This window comes from Condylura cristata, unplaced genomic scaffold, assembly GCF_000260355.1.
Source record: "Condylura cristata isolate star-nosed mole 26May11 unplaced genomic scaffold, ConCri1.0 scaffold00017, whole genome shotgun sequence".
NCBI lineage: Eukaryota > Metazoa > Chordata > Mammalia > Eulipotyphla > Talpidae > Condylura > Condylura cristata.
In genome coordinates this window covers 20,880,635-20,901,194 of record NW_004567118.1, presented here as the reverse complement: position 1 = coordinate 20,901,194, position 20,560 = coordinate 20,880,635, and the positions used below count along the sequence as shown (strand labels likewise).

Here is a 20,560-nt window from a genome sequence, read left to right as displayed (position 1 = left end):
ACAGCATACAAAACTGCTGGGGGAGGGGACCAACATGTCAGGAATCATCCAGAATTGTGACCTGGCACCTAGGGAAGCTGCCCTGGACAGGAGTCAGGCATTCTACTCCCCCACCTCACCCCCAATCTGTTTCTCACAGGCTTGCTGAGTGACCTGGGGTGAGTTCCTCTCTGGGGTCCTGTTTCCTCCTCTGTAAAATGAAGCATCTCTGTCCCACCAAATATCCCTCAAAAGTGTTAAAGAGCCTTGAAGCTGCCAGAGTCTTTCTTGAATTTAAACTTATTTTATTTTATTAAAGATTTATTTATTTATTCATACAGAACTGGGGTACAAGCCAGAGGAGCAGGGGCAGTGAGAAACAAAGTGGGGAGCAGAACAGGCAGATCGATGAAGTACACCACTGAGGGGAGCAGAGGATGTGCCAGGAGAGGTCTGCCGTGACATGCGGGGCACCTGGCAGGGGATCGAACTTGCACTGAAGGGGCTGCAGCTAGCTTGCAGTGCTGCTCTCTAGTCCATTGCACCACCAGGGAGAGCCCCAAACTTTTTTTAAAAAACATTTATTTATTTATGCATACAGAACTGGGGTACAGGTCAGAAGTGCAGGGGCAGTGAGAGGATTTACCAGACAGAATGGGGAGCAAAGCAGGCAGATGGATGAAGTACACTGCTGAGGGGAGCAGCGAGCAGGTCAGGAGAGGTCTGCCACGCCATGTGGTCACCTCAGGGGCAGGAGATCAAACTCACACTGAAGTGGCTGTGGCTCCATTGCAGTGCTAGGCTTTAAACTCTTGCACCACCAGGAAGGGCCTTGAATACAAACTAAGGCCCAGAGAAGGAATGTTAGGGAAAAACACTGACTTTCTATAATCCAAAGGTCTTTTTTGGTACAGTACCTACTAATAAACCAAACCCATGAGGAGGCATAGACTGAAAGGTCCACAAATCATCTTTCCTGGCTGCTCTTTGGTTTTGGGGTGCAGGAGAGCATGGCGTGCCAGTTAGGCCCACAGACCCAGGGGTACAAGAAGAGTGCTTCTGTTCTTCACTTTATGTCAACAAACTTCTTTTCCAGCCTTCTAGTCTGCTGATATATGTTAATCTTGGAATTTCCTGACCCCTTTGGAACTGGATCATGGTTCTGGGGTTTTACTTAAGACAGATGGTAGTGGAGGAGGAGGGAGCAGGGACATCACCCATGGTCAGTGGGGGAAATATCACCCCCATCAGATCCAGCAGTTTGCTGGCTCATAGGCCATAAAGGATTCTAGAAGCTAGGGTTTGTTTTACAAATTTTTAATTTATTTTTTTAAATTGAGGTATGATGGGCCCTCCCTGGTGGCGCAGCGGGTTAAAGCACAGCACTAAGAAGCTAAAGCCACTTCCGCATGAGTTCGATTCCCGCCTGCCCCGGAGGTGACCACATGGCATGGCAGACCTCTCCTGACCCGCCCACTGCTCCCCTCAGCAGTGTACTTCGTTGATCTGCCTGTTCTGCTTCCCACTCTGTCTCTGGTGAAGCCTCTCCCCGCCCCTGAGCCTCTGGCCTGTACCCCAGTTCTGTATGCACAAATAAATAAATCTTAAAAAAAAAAATAAATTGAGGTATGATGACATATAAGTATTAGTTTCAGGTATACAACATAATGATTAAACATATATACACATTACAAAATGACCACCACAATTAAGTCATTGTGATGAGAACATTAAAGATTTACTTTCTAAGCATTAAACTTGCTTTTTAAATACATTGTTAGCCCCATGGCTGGAGGTCCAAAAATAATAAAAGAAGTTACAATAGAAATTATCTTGCCCTCCTTATCCTCCATCTACCCAGTTCTTGTCCTCCCTAGAATCAGTAGCTTTACTGGGTTTAATTTATGTTCCAAAAGTTTAAATTGTACAGTTCAATGTTTTCATGTATTCAAAGACTTTTTATAAACATCACTATCATGTTAGAGATTTATATCATCCCAGAAACTTTCACTCTCAGCAACTGCAAGCCAAGGCTACCATTAATTTACTTTCTGTCTCTATAGATTTGCCTGTTTTGGACATTTTTTTTTTTTTTTATAAATTCTTGAACTTTTTTTTTTTTTTAAAGATTTATTTATTTATTCGTACAGAACTGGGGTACAGGCCAGAGATGCGGAGGGTGAGAGGATTCACCAGAGACAGAGCAGGGAGCAGAACAGGCAGATCGACGAAGTACACTGCTGAGGGGAGCAGCGGGCGGGTCAGGAGAGGTCCCCCTCGCCATGTGGCCACCTCCGGGGCAGGCGGGAATCGAACTCATGTGGAAGCGGCTTTAGACTCTCAGTGCAGTGCTTTAACCCGCTGTGCCACCAGGGAGGGCCTGTTTTGGACATTTTATAGAAATATAATGCTGTGTTTCGTGACTGACCTCTTCCACTTAATGTTATTGAGATTCATCCATGTTATTGCATGTATTGGACTTCATTCCTATTTATGGCCATATAATATTCCACCTTCTGGAATATACCACCCTTCATTTATCTACTGTCAATTGGTGGATATTTTGGTTATTGCTACTTTGAGCTGTTATGAATAATGCTACTATAGGACATGCATGTACAAGTATTTGAGAGAAAATGTTTTCAGTTGTCTTGAGAGTGGAATTGCTGGGTCATATGGTTATTTTGTGTTTAACATTTTGAGAAAATGTCTAAGGTAACTGAACCATTTTATAATCCTGCTTAAACCTGCAACAGGGCTGCAATTTCTCCACACCCTTTCTAATACTTACAAAATCCATCCTTTTCATTAGAGCCACTGCAGAGGATATCTCAATGTAATTTTCACATCTACTTATCTAATGGCAAATGATATTGAGAATATTTTCATGTGCTTTTTGTGAAAATGTCTATTCAACCCCTATTTTTATTAATTTTATATTAAAGATTTATTTTATTTATTTATGCATACAAGACCAGAATTGGGATGTGGGGTGAGAGGGTTCACCAGAGACAGAGTGGGGAGCAAAACAGGCCAACTGACAAAATACACTGCTGAGGGGAGCAGTGGGCAGGTCAGGAGAGGTTTGCCAAGCAATGTGGATCACCGCGGGGCGGGGGGTCGAACTCATGCAGAACTGGCTTTAGCTTCTTAGTGCTATGTGTTAACCCACTGCGCCACCAGGGAAGGCCAAGCCCTAACCTGTTTTTAACTTGGGTTATTTATCTTCTTTATTTTTTAATTATTCATTCTTTTTTCTATTCTCCATACAAATTCCTTAGCGATACATGATTTATAAATATTTCCTACAAATCTGTGAATGGTCTTTTTACTTTATTGGTGTTCTGAGAAATAAGTTTTTTTTTTATTATTATTTTGTTGAAGTCTTGTTTCTCAGTTGTTAGTCATTTGTGAATATGGTGTCAAATCATGAAGACTTCTCCTGTTTCTTCTATAAGTTGTCTAGCGCTCCAGTCTGCGGTACATGTTCTAAAGTTAGAATAGAGATTAGTGTGGCCTCTGTGCCCGGATGACACACAAGTTCGTGATGGCTTAATATTTTAAAGGGTTATTCCAAAGGAAGTGAGTCAAAGGTTAAAGATGCATGCCTGATGGTTTCACATGTGTGTGGAATCTAAGGAAATCAGATAATGACAAACTGTAAGACTGACCCTTGAAAGCAGACTATAGCTCTGTGACCCTGGTTGTTACAGAGAAGAATCTTAAAATAAGTTGTCTAGCTTTAGTTCTTTCATTTAGGTCTATGATCTACTTTGAGACAGAGGAAGAAAGGAACAGAGAAAGCCTCTGAGCAGGATGTTATGTACCTTTGTTTTTATTTTTGCTTTCCCACTTACTATATCTGAGTTATTTCCATGACAACAAATAAATAGCTATTACAAGAGTGAACACAACAGTAGTTTTTTTCTCTAAAGACTTATTCATTTATTCACCTAAGAGCTGGGGTGTAGGTCAGAGGTGCAGGGAGGGTGAAAGGTTTCACCAGAGACAGTGGGAGCAGAACAGACGGATCTACTGAAATACCCTGCTGAGGGGAGCAGCAGGAGAGACAGGAGAGGTCTGCTGTGCCATGTGGGTCAGCTCCCTGACTGGGGATCGAACTCGTGCTGTAGTGGCTGCTGATAGCCTAGTGCTGTGCTTCAACCCCTTGCACCACCAGGGAAGGCCCAATACAAGGGTAGTTTTGCCAGATGTTGCCAAATTGCCCTCCAGGGCAGTTGTCCCTATTTCCTCTCCTTCCATAATGAAAAAGAGGGCTATTTGCTCTTGGCCTGCCAGTGGTACCTCAGAGGAAAGGGCATCACTGGCATTGGTGACAGGCAGCTATGGGGAAAAATGTCTTTGAAAAACTAGGGTGCCTGAACTATGATCTGAGTTCTGGGAGTATTTTCCAGGCCTGAAGTGTTAACCTCAAGATACCTTATTATTAATAATAATTAATATTATAATTATTTTGTTATAAAATAGTTATAATTAATCAATTATATGCTACCTTACTTATATTGAAGAACTGCCATTTGACACCATGTCTTAGACCAGTCACTTTCTTATCATGTTCACGTGCTAGAGAAAACTCCCTCTGCAAAGGAAAGCCCATAAATCCCATTTGACAGATAAGGAAAACTGAGGTTTTGTCCTGCCCAGGGCCTTCCCCAGGGTGATGCAGGACTGACAGAGCTATGTGCTACCACCCAGGCCTCTGTCCTCACTTGCATTCAGTCACTGAACTGTGGCAAATGAATTTCCAAAATATGCTAAGAGGAACAAACACTTCAATGGGGAGAAGTGGCTTCCTCTCTCTAATAAACAGAAAACAGTGACTTGCCTAGTTCTCCCAGGACTGCATTTAATTTTGACATTAGATCCAGCGAGGGATGGCAGGCTCACTCCCTGAGAATCTCTGAAAGTTACTTTGGAGGCTGGCAGGGGGTGGTCTTAGAGTTATTTTCAACTTTCAAAAAGATCTGGTGAGAAATCATATACAGTAACTGAACTAAAAAGCTATCCTTTTCCTCCCCCACCCCTGCTTTCCCGTCTTCCTTTTCTTTCTCCTCTCCACTGCATCTCTACATTGAAATTCCTTCCTGGGCTTCCCTGACAGCCTACCTCACTGTGATCAGTGTGTGCTCAAAGATAAGATGAAAATTTCTCCTGTCAATGAAGCTTTTATTGTCTTTTCTTTTCAAGTCACATCAACAGATTTTCTTGGTAATGCTTCTTAAAGATTTATTTTTTTATGCATACAAGCAAGGAGTATAGGCCAGAGGTGCGGGGAGTGAGATGATTCACCAGAGACAGAGTGGGAAGCAGAAAAGGCGGATTGACTGAAATACACTGCTGAGGGGAGCAGCAGGCAAGACAGGAGGTCTGCTGCCCCATGTGGGTCAGCTCCCTGGCCTGGGATCTACTTGCCTCCATCTTATTCCTTTCTCCTGGGGATAGACCCTTCCTTTCCCTATAGAGAAAGAGAGGACTTTGGCTTAGTTAGGCCTCTAAGCGGTTGTGAGAAATACTACTATGAATATTGGTGTACAAGTATCTGTTTGGATCACTGCTTTCAGTTCTTTTGGCTATTTACCTATGAGTAGACTCACTGACCAATTTGAGGACTGACCAAATTGTTCCCTACCATGGCAATACTGTTTCTCATTCTGGTGGTCAGTGTCCGAGGGCTATCATGCCTTCTGATGCTCACCAACACTTTTCTCCACTTTTTTGATAATAGGTGTGAAATGGTGCCCAGCATGTTTCATGTGCTTATTGGCCATGTAGATCTCATTTGGAAAAATGTGAATTCATCTTTGTCTAGTTTTTTTTACTTGTATTGTTTTATCTTGCTGAGTTTTAAAATTTCTTTATATAGCCCAAATATAAATCCCTTATCAGAGATATAACTTGCAAATATTTGTTCCCCCCTGTAAATTGTCTCTTCACTCTCTTGATTTTGTCCTGTGATACACAAATGTTTTAAATTTTGATGAAGGTCCGTGTATTTGTTTTTTCTTTTGTTGTCTGGTGTTATGGTCAATGTGTTGTTGCCAAATTCAATGTGTGAAGATTCCCCTTATGTTTTTTGGTAAATATTTTATTGGATACATTTGGGTTAATTTTTGTATTTGAGGTAAAGGCCCAACTTCATTATTTTGCATATGGATATCCAGTTTTGTGGAAAAGACTATTTTTTCTCCACTGAAAGTCCTTTGTTTGCATGCCTGTCAAAAGTCAAATGACCATATTATGCAGGAATTTATTTCTGGGTCTCTTATTTTATTCCATTGGTCTGTTTATCTGCTTTTATGCCAATTACATACTGTTTAGCTTTCTAGTAAGTCTCAAAATTAGTAAGTATGAATCCTCCAACTTCTTTTCAAGAATGTTTTGGCTTTTTGAGGCCTCTTGCAATTTCATACCAGTTTTTAGGGTGGGTTTTTCTATTTGTGAAAAGAAATTTGGGGGATATTATTAGAAATTTATTGAATCTGTATATCACTTTAGGTACTAATGACATTCTAACAATATTAAGTCTTCTAATCTGTAAATACAACACGTCTTTCCACATGTTTACATCTTAATTGTTCTCAGCTATGTCTAATAGTTTGCAGTGAATACTTCTTTCACCTCCTTGCTTAAAATCATTCCCAAGTATTTTATTATTATTATTATCATTTTTTAAGAGTTATTTATTTGTATATACAAAACTAGGGTACAGGCCAGAGATGCAGGGGCCATGAGAAGATTCACCAGAGACAGAGTGAGGAGCAGAACAGGCCAATGAAATACACTGCTGAGAAGGAGCAGCGGGCCGGTCAAGAGAGATCTGCTATGCCATGTGGTCACCTCCGGGGCAGGCGGGGATCGAACTCATGCGGAAGTGGCTTTAGCTTCTTAGTGCTGTGCTTTAACCCGCTGCGCCACCAGGGAGGGCCTATTTTATTATTTTAATGTCATTTTAAATGGAATTTTTTTTCTTAATTTTATTTTAGAATTATTCATTACAAGTGTGTGTGTGTCGATACACACACATATATACATACACATATACTATTGAATTTGATTTGTTGATATGTTGCTGAGCACTTTTCATCTATATTTGTAGAGTATATTGGTCTGTAATTTTCTTTTTTACACTATCTTTGTTAGGCTTAGTATCAATGTAATTCTGATCTCATAGAAATTTGACTCAGCAGATCTCTCCTGCATCACCCGCTGCTCCCCTCAGCGATATATTTCAGTTGATCGCCTGTTTTGCTCTGATTCTGTCTCTGGTGTATCCTCTCACTCCTGCATATCCGACCTACACCCCTGTTCCTCAACACAAAAAGAAAAAAATTCTTCCCCTTCTTCTATTTTTTTGAAAAGTGTGAAAAAGAAAAATGAGAATTATTCTTTTATTGTTTAGTGGAATTCACCAGTGAAGTCATCTGGTCCTGGGGTTTTCGTTGGAAGGTTTCTGATTACTGAGTCAATCACCTTAATATAGATTTGTTCAGATATTCTTTTCCTCAGTTAGTTTTAGTAGATTGTTTCTAGAAATTTCACCATTTTATCCAAACTTCTGGTGTGCAGTCGTTCATAGTGTTGTTATTTCTATAGAATTAGTGCTACCACCTCCCCTTTGTTTTCTGATTTTAGCAAGTTGAGACTTTTTCTTAATGTAGCTAACAGTTTGTGAATTTTCTTAATCTTGTCATATAACCAACTTTTGATTTTGTTTATTTTTTCTATTTTATCTCTGCTCTAAATTATTTTTTTCCTTCTAGCTTAGAATTTTGTTTCCCTTTCTTTTTCTAGTTCTTCAAAGTATACAATTAGGTTACAATTTAAAATTCTCATGACTTTTAGTATTTCGTGCTTTTATTTTCATTTATCTCAAGATATTATCTAACGTTTAGTGTGCTTTTTTCCTCTTGGGCTCACTGGTTAAGAATACGTTGTTTAATTTCGACACATTTGGAAAATTTTTCAGTTTTTTTGTTTTTATTGATTTCTAGTTTCCTCCCATTGTTATCAGAACTGATACCTTGATGTTTTAAATTTTTAAAATTTACTAATTTACTAAGACTTGTTTTGTGACCCTGGAGGCTATTCCCTGGGTCCTTGGAGAGGAATATATATCCTGCTGTTTGGGGCTAGAGCTTTTCATACCTGTCTGTTAGATCTAATTGATTTATAGTATTGTTCAAATTTTCTATTTCCTTATCAATTTTCTCTCTGGTTATTCTATTCATTATTGAAAATAGGAGTATAAAGGTATCTAAATATTATTATAGAACTGTCTTTCTTCAATTCTTTCAATTTTTGCTTCCAGATTTGGGGGCTCTGTCAGTGCTTATATGTTTATGATTGTTATTATCTTCTTGCTGTATCAAACTTTTATCAATAGATAGAGTCCTTTGTCTCTTCCAACCTTTTGTTTTAATTTAAAGTCTGCTTTGTTGTTGTTATGTAATAATATTGCCATCCAAGCCCTTTTTGGATTACTGTGTGCATGGAATATCTTTTTCTATTGTTTTACTTTCAAATTCTTCTTTGTGTCATTTTGTTGAAAATAAATCTCTTATACACAATAGGTAGATGGACCTTGTTTTTTAAAAATCCATTCTGATAATATTTGCCTCTTAATAGAGGAGTTTAGCCCACATACATAATGTGATTACTAATAAGGAAGAATTTACTTTTTCCGGTATCTATTTGATTTCTCTATGTCTCCATGTGTCTTGTTCTCAATTCCTCTACTACTGCTCTTTTTGTTTTTCCTTGATTGTTGTAGTGCACCACATGGATTCCCTTGTTCTATTCTGCATATTTGTAGTTATTTTCTTAGGAGTTACTTTGGGATAGCAATTAATATCTTGAACTTATAACACCTTGGTTTGAATAATGCCAACTTAGTTTCAACAGTATATACTCTGTTCTTATAGCTCGGTCACTTCTTATTTATATCATTAAGTTTGTCTCTGTATACAACATATATCCATCAACAGAGGTTTACAATCACAGTTTTGTGCATTGTGAAGGAGAAAAGGAGGAGTTACAGACCATATGAAAATACAATAATTCTGATGTTTATATCTGCTCATGTAGTTATCTTTAACCAATGTTGCTTATCCTTGTTTATGACTTTAGCTTCTAGTATGTTTCCATGAAGAATGATACTTAGCAGTTTTGTAGGCAGGAGTACTAGTAATGAACACCCTCAGTTTTTGTTTATAAGGAAATGTCTTGTGGAGCCAGTGAAATCAGACACAAGAGTTCAAGAATGGCCAGTATTAACAAACTGCTGTGATAAAAGTCAGAAGAGAAGTTACTGTGTGACTGGGTATTAGTGGATTAGTGGGGGGAGATGCCAAAGGAGTCTTCAGGTGAAATAAATGTTCTATGCCTTGGTGTAGGTAGTAGTGACACAGGTGTGTTCATATGGAAAATTAATCAAGCTATACACGTAGGATTTATGCACTTGATACATATCATTGTATGTGTCTCGTACCTCAATAAAAAAGAAAAAGGGAAGGAAATGAACATTTTTTGACTACTTGCTATATGTTAGGCAGTGGTTATATCTGCTTTTTTGCTTTCCATTCATTCAATGCACACTTACTATGCCCTAGTTATTATCACATTCTGAGGACCCAACAGCAGACAAAAAGTTTGCAGAATCTTTGCCTGTCTGATGCTCACAGTGAACGGGGGACAATATCAAAGAATCACATTCATGAAAACCAGTGATAACAATGAGTAAAGGGCATGTTAGTGTGCTGAAGAAGGGAGGAATCCTTATTTGGGGGTCCAGGCAGAAAGCGTTCCCTGAGAAAAGGAAGGTAAAACAGAGACCTACAGGGTGAGGGGACAATAATCAACTAAGGAGGGGGCAGGTAGAGCATCTTATGCAAAGGGAATAGCACAGCAATTCCTGTGGTTGGAAGAGATGTGGCAGAGACCAGGGCTAAACAGGGCTTATTTGATATGAAAGAGAGGAGACTGTTCCACAGATGGGAAACTGAGGCCAGGTCAACCAGCAAGTAAGCCTTGGGGTGGAAATGAGATTTGCCAGGTTCCCCCATTACTTGCTGAGGCAGAGAGTGGGGATGTGAACAAGAGCGGTCACTGCGTTCCAACTTGCAGCAAGTGCCAGCTGCCCTCACACCCCCTGCCTCTCAGATCCACAGGGCCTGTGGAAAGGTGTGACCATGGAGCTCTGTTCTCAAGAGCAGTACTGGGACCCCCTGCTGAATGTCTGCCTCTCCTGCAAATCCAGCTGCAACTATCAGATTCCACGTACCTGTGCAACCTTCTGCAGTGAGTTCTGAGGCCTGAGTCCAGGGACAACTGGATCATCCTTCCCTTCCCTCCCAGAGGTCCTTCTAGCCACACTGCACTTGGGGTGGTGGAAGCTGTAAAGGGTGGTGCCCTGGACCCCTCATTCTTTCTGCTCTGGTCTCCCGGAAGTTTCTTAAATTGCCTTAGGACATTTGCACACTCTACAAACCCAAGAAGTCATATCATTTTACCTATAAGTACTAAATCATGAACCTCTAATACACAGGCTCTTTAAAATGCCACGTTAATATCCTATCACCTCAAGAAATAATTCCTTACCATGTAATACTCAGGTCATTTCCAATTTTTCCTGATTATTTTTAAAAATATCTTTTGGTTTCTGGTCTTTTTCATAACTTATTTTCCTTGACAGAACTTATCCCAATTTGTACTGTTTTCTTTTGTCTATATTTGTTTCATTTCCAACTCTACCACCAGACTATGAACTCCTTGCCTGATGCATAGTAAATGCTTCATAAATACTTGTTGAGTAGAGTTCAGTTAAGCTGAGTGACTTGCCCAAGGTTGCACAGTTTAATCGTGGAAAATTAGGATTTGAAGCCAGGTCTCTCTGCCTTTGAACCATCATCCATTAATAAAGTAAACATGCGTTGTATTGTCCCACAAATATTCAGGGAACCTCCTAGTGTCTTAAAATAGGACTCTGAATGACCCTTCAAAGAGGTTATTTTCTTCCAGGGGAAATTACTGTATTTTCAGGTAGAAAGGTTAAGTGCCATAAAATGCCCATACGGAAGAGACCACCCTGTGGTTGGGGAGCAAGGAAGGATTCTTGGAGGAGGTGACACCCGAGATGGGTTGTAGGGAAAACAGTGTGAGCAAAGAGTTGGAGGTGGGGAGAAAATGGCAGGGACTCCAAAGGAGAGGACGAGAGCTTGGAAACTGCAGGGCACAGCACTGCCATCAGGCTGTTTCCTGACGCTGGTGTCAGCTGGCCTGTGTGGAGCCCGGGGGCAGGGCAGGGCTAGCACGAGGCCCCAGGCCCAGTGGGGATACAAGCCTTTGCTGAGGTCTCAGCCCCACCCACTCTCTGGTCTTTTTCCTTTACTCTGTCAAGGACATAAGGGTTGGGGTGTTTGCAAGGCTGAGAAGTGAAAGTGAACGTCCTCCTTAAAAGCTTCCACTAACTGAGCATTTGGGAAGGCGTGTTAGACACTGTGCTGGCCCATCACAGCCTCGTGGAGTCCGTAGGGTCATTCCTCTTTTGGAAGTGAGGAAACCGAGGCACAGAGTGGGTAAGGCCCCACAGCTGCTGTGCTAGGGGCACACCCCATTCTGGTAAGTTCTTAATCCCTATCTTGCACTGTCTCTGAAATGTGCCCTTAAAATCTGTATGGAGTCACATTTTCTTAGAAATAGAATCTTGTTTTTAAAATGAGAAACTCACCCTGTGAAAGGAAGGATTTCTGTCAGGCTCTTAAGGTTACTTCTCAAGGTAAGCGTGATAGGCCTTGGTTTGCTTGGCTTCCATTTCTGGGCACTGGCATCTATTTAAGCTCCTGGGATTCTCATTAATTGTTTTTTTATAATAGTTTAATTCTCATTCTTTTTTTTTTTTTAAGATTTATTTATTTGTACATACAGAACTGGGGTACAGGCCAGAGGCTCAGGGGCGGTGAGAGGCTTCACCAGAGACAGAGTGGGCAGCAGAACAGGCAGATCGACGAAGTACACTGCTGAGGGGAGCAGCGGGCGGGTCAGGAGAGGTCTGCCTCGCCATGTGGTCACCTCCGGGGCAGGCGGGAATCGAACTCATGTGGAAGTGGCTTTAGCTTCTCAGTGCTGTGCTTTAACCTGCTGCGCCACCAGAGAGGGCCAAATTCTCATTCATTTTTAAGGCAGAAGGAACACTATTACCTTGAACTTTCTTATCTTCCTTCCAGCTCCCTTCCCCAGCATATTAAGGCGAATTCTGCCTTTCCCTTCCAATCCTTCTATTAATATGAAATGTTTCTCTTTCGTAAGAAATGAAAAATGAAGACTTTGATGTGACAATGTAATAATTTGATGCCAACTTAAAAAAATAACTAGGATATCCCTATATGTTTAGAAACTAAGAAATGCACCTTTAAAAATAAGCTAAGTCAAAGAAGAAATGATAAAAACAAAAACATAAACTAGGTCTCAAATACTACATATCAAAATGTGTCTGATAACAGTTAAAATAGCACATAGGACAATGTATAACTTACGTTTACATGTGGGGAGAAGACAGTTACCTTGGAACTGCTTTTAGGGGACTGGAACATGACTTGTCTTTTAACACGTATGTCCTTCGACGCCAGACCCACGGCTTCTGCTGGTGTCTGTCACCTAGCCGTGCCCCCCATTTCTGTCTCCCAGAGGCCCTCAGCTGCCACAAGGAGCAGGGCCAGTACTACGACCAGCTCCTGCGAGACTGCATCAGTTGTGCCTCTATCTGCGGACATCACCCCACACAGTGCAAGCATTTCTGCGAGAACAAAGTGAGGGACCCAGTGCACCTGCCGCCAGAGCTCAGGAGCCAGCAGACAGGGGAGGCTGGGACCAGGCCGGACAACGTGGGACAGTACCAAGGACCAGAGCACAGAGGCCCCGAGGCAGCACTAGGTAAGCCCCTGTGGGTGACCTGCCTGGGGTCTGAGGGCCTGTGTGGGCGGAGGAGACCTGACCACTGAGAGTCTTGTAATGGGGCCAAAAGAGCTTTTAAAACCAGGCCAGCAAGTCGCTGCCGGGCTGCCTTGGACAGCTCTCCATGATGGAGACTTGCTCGAAATGAGAAGGGAAAGGTGTTACAAACACAGCTCAGGTGGGAGCTGCTGGCCACGCTGGATGTGGTGAGAAGATCCCCACCACCGCCACCCCCCAATCGGAAATGAGCTCATTCTCCCAGCAGACACCTCTTGGCTCGCCTCCCCTGCTGTGTGGGGTCAGAAAGGCTGGGCGAGAGAGGCCACGTGCGTCCTCATCACTTGACACTGTTCTGGCAGAAAAACAGGAGGACTGAAGCTTCAGTGGGCAGACTGTTTTTTCCTTCGCTGTCACTCCCTTTGGTAATATCATTGCCCAAAAGCCTGGCCATGGAGCAAGATTCACGGTCAGAGCTGGCATGCCTGCTGACCCAGGTTGCCCAGCTCCAAGTTCTACTTGACTAGACAGTCGTCCCTTGCTCTTGATGCCAGGCCTGAGAAGTTGCAAGCTGAACTACGTCTGCGGCTTGGGTCACAGAGCCAGCGGGCTCAAGGAGAGTGTTTGTGGCTGGGTTTAATTTAGCAAAGAGAGGGACTGCCCGAGGCATGGTGACAGAGGTGGGGAGGAAACACACAGACAGGCAAGAAGGGTGGCCCACCTGCTCCGCCAGTGTCTGGTGACCCCTCTGCCTGCCCTGCTGCGGGGGGTGGGCTTCATTGTTCCAGTCAAACCCGGAGCCTCTCCCACCTCTATGCAATAGTCTCCTTCCATCCTACCCGCTTTACAGATGGAGCCACTAAGACTCAAAATTTGGGGTGACGGACAGCGTCTAGCAGGGCTGGGACTTGGGTCCTGTCTGTTGCCCCAGAGTGTGCCCATGCTCCAAGGCAAAGCTTGCCATGGGATTGCCACAGTGTGGTGTGGGGTATGCAGTGGGGAGCCAGTGGGCCAGCATGACACCTTGACCTGTCACATCACTGTCCCACGGGCACTGAGGCACAGCGTGGGGACCTCACAGGCCTCAGGGGCTCAGGGGCTGTCCTGCTGAGCCCTGCCCTTGCCCTGAGTCTCTCCAGAGGTCTGGGGTTAGGGGTTCCTGCTCTCTCTGACTCTTGGCATACCAGCAGGGCAGGAGCAGGCCTTGATGTAGACTATAAACAGGAAATCCCTGGCTACGTGCCCAGAGAGAGTGGGTGTAGACCTGTCTGAGAGAGCATGCAGCCAGGCTGCGTCCAGCTGCACCAGTGGTGGGGTCAATGTATCCTCTGTCCTCCTTGTGGGAGCCCCAAATCCAGCTAGACCCCCAGACATCCCCACCCCCGCCTGGCCCTATTCAGTCACCCTCCAGGTCTGTCACTCAGCCCTCTCAGAGCTGTTATTCCTCTCAGAGCTGTTATTCCTAGTGGAAGGCCTGCTGTGCGTGGGGTCAGCAGCAGCTCACGGAGGCAGGCCCTGCCCCAACCCCAGGGGCACCAGCTAAGGGAGAGACAATGGACAACTTGTACAAATGACACATTCATCTCAGTCCAAGGTGGCAACGTGACCCAGACGGGTATGACAGAGGACAGGGAAGGTTTCCCTGATAGAGGCAACCCCTGGCCTAAGGAAATGGCCAGAGGCAAGGTAGGAGCCCCTCTCTCACAGGCCCTGGACCAACAAGCCAGGCCTCTTCCCCTGCTTTCCCTCTTTAGTCTGGCTGGTTATCAGTCCTTCACATCCTCAGGCTCTGCCAGACAGGAGAGCGAGGCAGCCTGGAGACAGCATCCTTCAGGCCCAGGCCCTGTCCAGCAGAGGATCCAGGCTGCAGGGCTGACGCCTCAGGCCACGAAGGCGTGGGCAGCCTGTGCTCGGCAGTGCCCAGCATAGTGGCGGCAGAGCACTGGATGGGGGGCCAGGGCCCGCTGGGAGAGAGGAGCATGTGGGCGCAATCAGAGCAGGGGGCCTGGCTCGCTAACGATGGGCGGCCTCAGGAGGTGGGGGAGGGGCAGCGAGGGGTGCTTCCGGGAGTGGCTGTGGCTGACATGAGCCATAAGCATTTCCCGGTCAGACCCTTTGTCTCAGGAGCTGTTTCCTTTCTTTGGGGATTCCCAGTAGCTGGTCTTGCTTCGCACTGGCCTTTGTTTATCTCAGGGTGTGGATTGCCTCTCTCAGATGTCCACGTCCTGGTGGAGGCCGACCCATGTCCTCAGCTGCCTCCCCAGAGCTAAAACCAAGGACCCAGAGGGACCCACACTCTCAGTGAGACTGACTTGATACGGGGCTGAAGCAAGAGATAAGACGATAGACAGAGGGTGTGGAGGCCCAGAAAGGGGGGGAGCGGGGGGATCGGCTGTGGAGATGAGTGAGGATGTGATCAAGGGGAGCCTCTCTGTTAACTGGGCCTGGTACACAGTGGGCACAGCTCACCCAGACGCGGGCAGCGGGGCTGAGACAGGGCAGGTTGAAGGCCTGTGTGGGAGCCTGCGTCCTGCTGTGGACTGAGAGTCGCTGTCACACACACAGAGGTGGGGAAAGGCCCCGGGAGACAGGCATTTGGGCCCCAGTGCCTACCAGGCCGGTTCACACTCACCACAGGAACCCCCTTCCCTGCAGACATTGACCAAGGCATGCGAAGGATGGAGCAGGGGCATGGGTGTGGGAAGGGCCTGGGGAGGCACAGCTGGCAAAGGGACAGGTGCTCTGGCAGGCTGGCCACACAGACATGGCCCATGCACCAGCGTGCGCCCTGAGGGAGGAGGGGCAGCGCACCCGCAGAGACACCTCCCTCCTTTTCCAAGGCCAAACTCCTGCTGGCTGAGCTGTGGCAGCACGAGGGTGCTGGGCGACTTGCTGGAATCTTCCACAAGGCATAGCTGCCCCATTACAGTTACACGCATTACCTCATGCCAGCAGCAATGCCAAGAGCTAGGAATGCCACACCCCATTTTACACTTGCCCTGCCAGGGGTTCTTGGTCCATGCTGCCAGGGTCACAAAGGCCCTTCTGTTCCGTCTAAGCAACAAGTTATAACATGCTCCACTGGCCATCCCAAACCTTTAATTTTTAGGTGAGGGATGGCTTTGAAACATTTGTAAAGGAAAAAAATGAAAAGAAATAAAAAACAACTTGGAAATGGACTTGGGCCCGCCAGGGTCCCACAGTCAAACACGTGCGTGGTGACCTCTGGTGGTGATACTTAGAACTGCACCACTAGGGGCTGTCTCCCTGGATTTTCAGGCCAAAACAGAGGAAAACCTGGTAACTGTGCCCCTTTGTTCTGGGGCCCAGCTGACAGTGACCCTTGGAAGGAGGCCTATCCCAGAAGGCCAGCCGTCTCCCACTCCCAGGGAAGTGTTGCTGACTTTCCAGAAGCCATGCCAGAGCACATCCAACCAGGCAGAAGCAGCGTGGGTCTGGGTCCTCACTAAGGCCCTGAAAGCTGCTTGGGGCGCCAGGACCTCCCAGCCCTCCCCACGCTGTTCTCTAGAAGTGTGGACACCAGACCTACTTTGAACTGATTTTCTGTTTGGAATAGTTGATACACACATACCATTTTTTTGAAAGAATGGGGGCGGGGAGAGGCAAGCTCTAAGTCCTTCGTCAGAAGCAACAGCTGCTGGCAGTTTTTGTTTGTCCTTCTAGATTTTCTTATTTGAGTCCTGTTTACATTCCTATGTGTTTCATACCAATGGGGAGCATCTGCAGTGTCTCCTGACAGTTTGCTCCTCGTGTCTCTTGGGGCCAGCCCATCGTCGAACCCCGGATGTGCCTCCTTCATCTTCACCGACACAGTCTCCCCCATGGTGGCCGTATCTCGTGATGGGCAGCCCGGCTGCCCTGGATTTTTCATGTTACAGACAGAGCTCCAGTAAATGCCTGTGTCAAATACCAAAAATCCGACTGAGTTGGATTTTAGCCACCTAGTGGGCTTCGTCAAACCACTCAAAAATCAGGCCAAATGCCAGCTAGCAAGGAGCAAGGTGCTCTGACCAGCTGTACAAAACGAAAGGCTTCCAAAGGCAGAGAGCAGACAAAACAGGGTACAGGGTGGTTATTTCAGGTTTAGGCACCCCACGTAGGGGGAATAGAAAAAGGCTTATGACGGATGATCTCATCTTCCTGCAGCTATAGGAAGATTGGGGTTGACCAGAAAATTCCGTACTGACAATGGAAACTACATTTTGAGGGAGGTGGAAACCAGTTAGATTAGTTATTAAGTCTGGGGGGACTTTACCCAAGTGCCTTCATTTGAGAGTTCTTACTTTCTTTTTAAGACCTGCGTCTGTGTGGGTTGGATATGTCCCTAAGCAGTGAAGGTGATGCAGCCACACGACTCAGGAAGGTGTTTTCAATGCTGAGAGGCCCACAAGGTGTGGGTGCCCAACTCCGTGAGCCTTGTAGCTTTGATTTGCATTTTGCTTCTTAGTGTGGGGAGGCCTAGAAAAGAGAGTCTCAAGGACAGGTCCCCAGGCAGAAACCCACTCTTCCTTCCTAATAAGAAACCTCAAATCGCTGCTCTGGGCAGAGGGGACAGAGAGAAGTTGGGACAAATCCTTCTCTCTGAGGAGCAGAGTGTGCTCTGCTGTCCTCAGGGTGTCTGAAAGTCAGCCTACCAGTCACAACCATTTTATTATCGTGTGTGGGTCTGTCGGTGACTGGGCTCAGCTGGCCAGCTCTTCTGCTGGTGTTGCTTGAGGTCCCCATGCCGGGTAGGCAGATGGTTCTGGTGATGGAGTCATCTAGAAGCCTCACATCTCCTCTGTCTGCTCCGAAGCCCGGCCCCTCCCTGTAGTCTTTCCAGCTCGACTTCTCACGTGGTGGCTTGGGGCTCCCAAGAGAGCACAAACAGAGGCTGGCAGGCCTTCTTTGGGTGCAGGCCAGACAGCACAGCTGCATTCTGCTGGTCTGGAGGCCCAGGCCAGGATATGGGGTGGCAGTAATTTGGGGCTGCCACAGTCTCAGGGTTGGTCTGGGTGTTAAAATCCACCCTGAAAACATCTGAGAAATGCAAATGTTTCTTCTTTTATCTTGACTGGTGACAGCGGTTCTTTGGCTGTCAGAGGAGTCTGGCAGATGGGGCTGCCCATCGCCATGAAGGCTCCCAGTCTCTCTGGCCCCAGGCAGTGTGGCGTTTTATCCTAGAGACAGGTGGAAGCAGGTGAGCAGGTGGAGGGACCATGGAAGTGCAAACATCTCCGAGCTCTATGCCCTGTGACCTCTCTTTGGACCCTGGTACCTCCATGGGGTGATGCCACTGTGCTCCCTTTGCCCACAGCCTGAGTCTGAGCGCCAAAGGCGGGGACTCCAGCCCACCAACCTCCTCCCTGTCATGTTATTAAACCGTGACCTCCAGGAGCCTAAGGAAGAGGGGCCACATCTGCTCACAGCCTCCATGTGGCCCAAGCGCTGGCCTGGCATCCATCCGCTGCTCTCAGCTGCAGCTCCAAAACCTGAAAGAGTGAGGCTTCGAGACTCAGCAAAATGGAGTATAAAATGCAGCCACTGTGGGAACAGCCTGACAGACTTTTAAAAAGTTAAACATAGACTTAACCATCTGACCCAGCAAATCTAGAAATCCAAGAAAGTCAAAATCAGACATCCATCAGAAAGTCGTGGCAGTGCATCAGAGCACTGTTCAGCCATAGGGAGGAAGAGCGGCTGCAGGGATGAGCCTGGAAACACACCGAGTGGCAGAAGCCCCTAGAGCCTGGTCCTGCTCATGGGAAATGTCCAGCACAGGCAGATCCACAGAGACACAGGGTGAGGCTGATGCTGCCCAGGCTCGGGCAGAGGCAGGGCGAGGCTGTGGGTGCATACAGAAGCCCATGGGTGCCTGGAATGTCCTCAGACCTCATGCAGACACCAAAACCCACTGAACTGTACACTTGAAATGGTGAATGTGGTGGGGTAGCGCTTTATTTGGAGGGGCTCCTTTGGAGGAGCAGGCGGATGAAGGGCGACCTCACAGATGTGCCTGCACTTGGTAAGGGAGCAGGGACAGTGAGCATCTTGAGATTATTACAGGCATGCACAGGGTATATTAACTCTGGTTCTCCTTCTACTCTGGGCCTAGGGATTGCCCCAGTTCAAGGGACCAGAGAAATTAGGGGGTTGGGATGGGAAGAAACTTCAAGGGGAGAGGTGTGACCCAGGGTTGAGTCTCTGGCATCCACACCAGAGGCTCAAAGCTCTGAGAGGTAGTGTTACAGGTGCCCCCCCCAACTTTCTGTAGTCCCCTCCCTCCCCCCTTTATACCTGTGCTCCAGACTCAGTAGCAGTTACAGTGGTCTCAGCCCAGGGAATATGCACCCCTGGGAAGGCTGCTTCTTGGTGAGGGTTCAGGGCAGAGCCGAGGTATTGTCCCTGGACTGTCTATACATATGTCCACCCACCTCTGGTACTGTCCCAGGCTGCATCCCACAGCGACAGGGCCAGCTTGGGAGATGTCCCACTCTGAGAACTTGGAAGAAGTTGCCACCAGCCTGGAATAGCTGAGGGGGAGAGGGGTGCCTGGTTTCCTCCAGAGTCCAGGGTCCAGAGCAGCCAGGCCTCCTTGTACAAAAGGGAAGCATTTGCAACCTCTGTGCCCCCAAGCAGTCAGATCTACTGAGGAGTGGGGGCTGAGGGTGCCCTTCCGGGGAGGGGGGCATGGCCTTCCAAGGGACAGGAGGTGGCCTACTGGTTTGCCTGGGTCTTAAGAGGGGGAGCCGCTGGCATGAGGAAGAGACACTTCAGCGAAGGGGCCTGGGCAGTGAGGGACCCATCCTGATCTTGTGGCCTCTTTGCTGTCTTGCAGCCACCCCAGGGCTGAAGCTGAGCGCTGACCAGCTGGCCCTGGTCTACAGCACCCTGGGGCTCTGCCTCTGTGCCATCATCTGCTGCTTCCTCCTGGCCGTGGCCTGCTTTCTCAAGAGGAGGGGGGACCAGTTCTCCTGCCAGCCCTCTCCAGGGCCTTGTCAGACCGGAGCCAAGTCCCCCAAGGGTGAGCCTGAAACAGGGATCTCACCCCCTCCCTGCTCAGCTTGGGGGATAAACCTCTGACAGGCTCTGTCCTGGCCCTGCCCAGGTCCCCAGCCGAGCCCTTCCTGGGGAGACGTTGGGCAAGCCTCTGAGTACTTTTTCTGTCTGGGTGAAGTCAGGTGCCAACATCATGGCAAGAAGTGAGGTGTTTTCCTGAGGGAGGGGGGTGTTCCGGGCCTTGGGACTGTAAGGGCTAAAGCCAGGAGGAGGTTTCAGGGAATTTCAGGGGCTGCTAGAGTATCAGCGAAGCTTATCCCTACACAGGCTCGAGCAGAAAGAAGCCTGGTGGAGGAGAGCAGAGCGCCTGTGCGTGGCAGGGTACTTTACCACCTAAGGGTAGCGTTTCCTTCTGAGCCCCCGGGCGGGCCGCTGTGCCCTGGACACCGGGTGGCGGAGGGGTCGGGCCACGTCCAACACCCTCTCCCCTTTTGGCAGATCACTGGATGGAGGCGGCGAGCGTCGCGCGCGGGCCGCCGGAGCCGGTGGAGACGTGCAGCTTCTGCTTCCCCGAGCGCAGGGCGCCCACCCAGGAGAGCGCGGGCGCGCCTGGCAC

At 47.0% G+C, this 20,560-nt stretch overlaps 1 protein-coding gene across 1 annotated transcript in view; it reads left to right on the top strand.

Moving 5' to 3' along the window:
• The window catches only part of TNFRSF13B (tumor necrosis factor receptor superfamily, member 13B), a 68,252-nt gene that overhangs the window by 46,831 nt on the left and 861 nt on the right, over positions 1–20,560 (top strand). The window contains exons 2-5 of the mRNA XM_004685054.1: positions 10,159–10,296; positions 12,682–12,927; positions 19,784–19,969; positions 20,443–20,556. Of these exons, the coding sequence (XP_004685111.1) occupies positions 10,159–10,296; positions 12,682–12,927; positions 19,784–19,969; positions 20,443–20,556 (684 nt within the window). The remainder of the gene's footprint in view (positions 1–10,158; positions 10,297–12,681; positions 12,928–19,783; positions 19,970–20,442; positions 20,557–20,560) is intronic.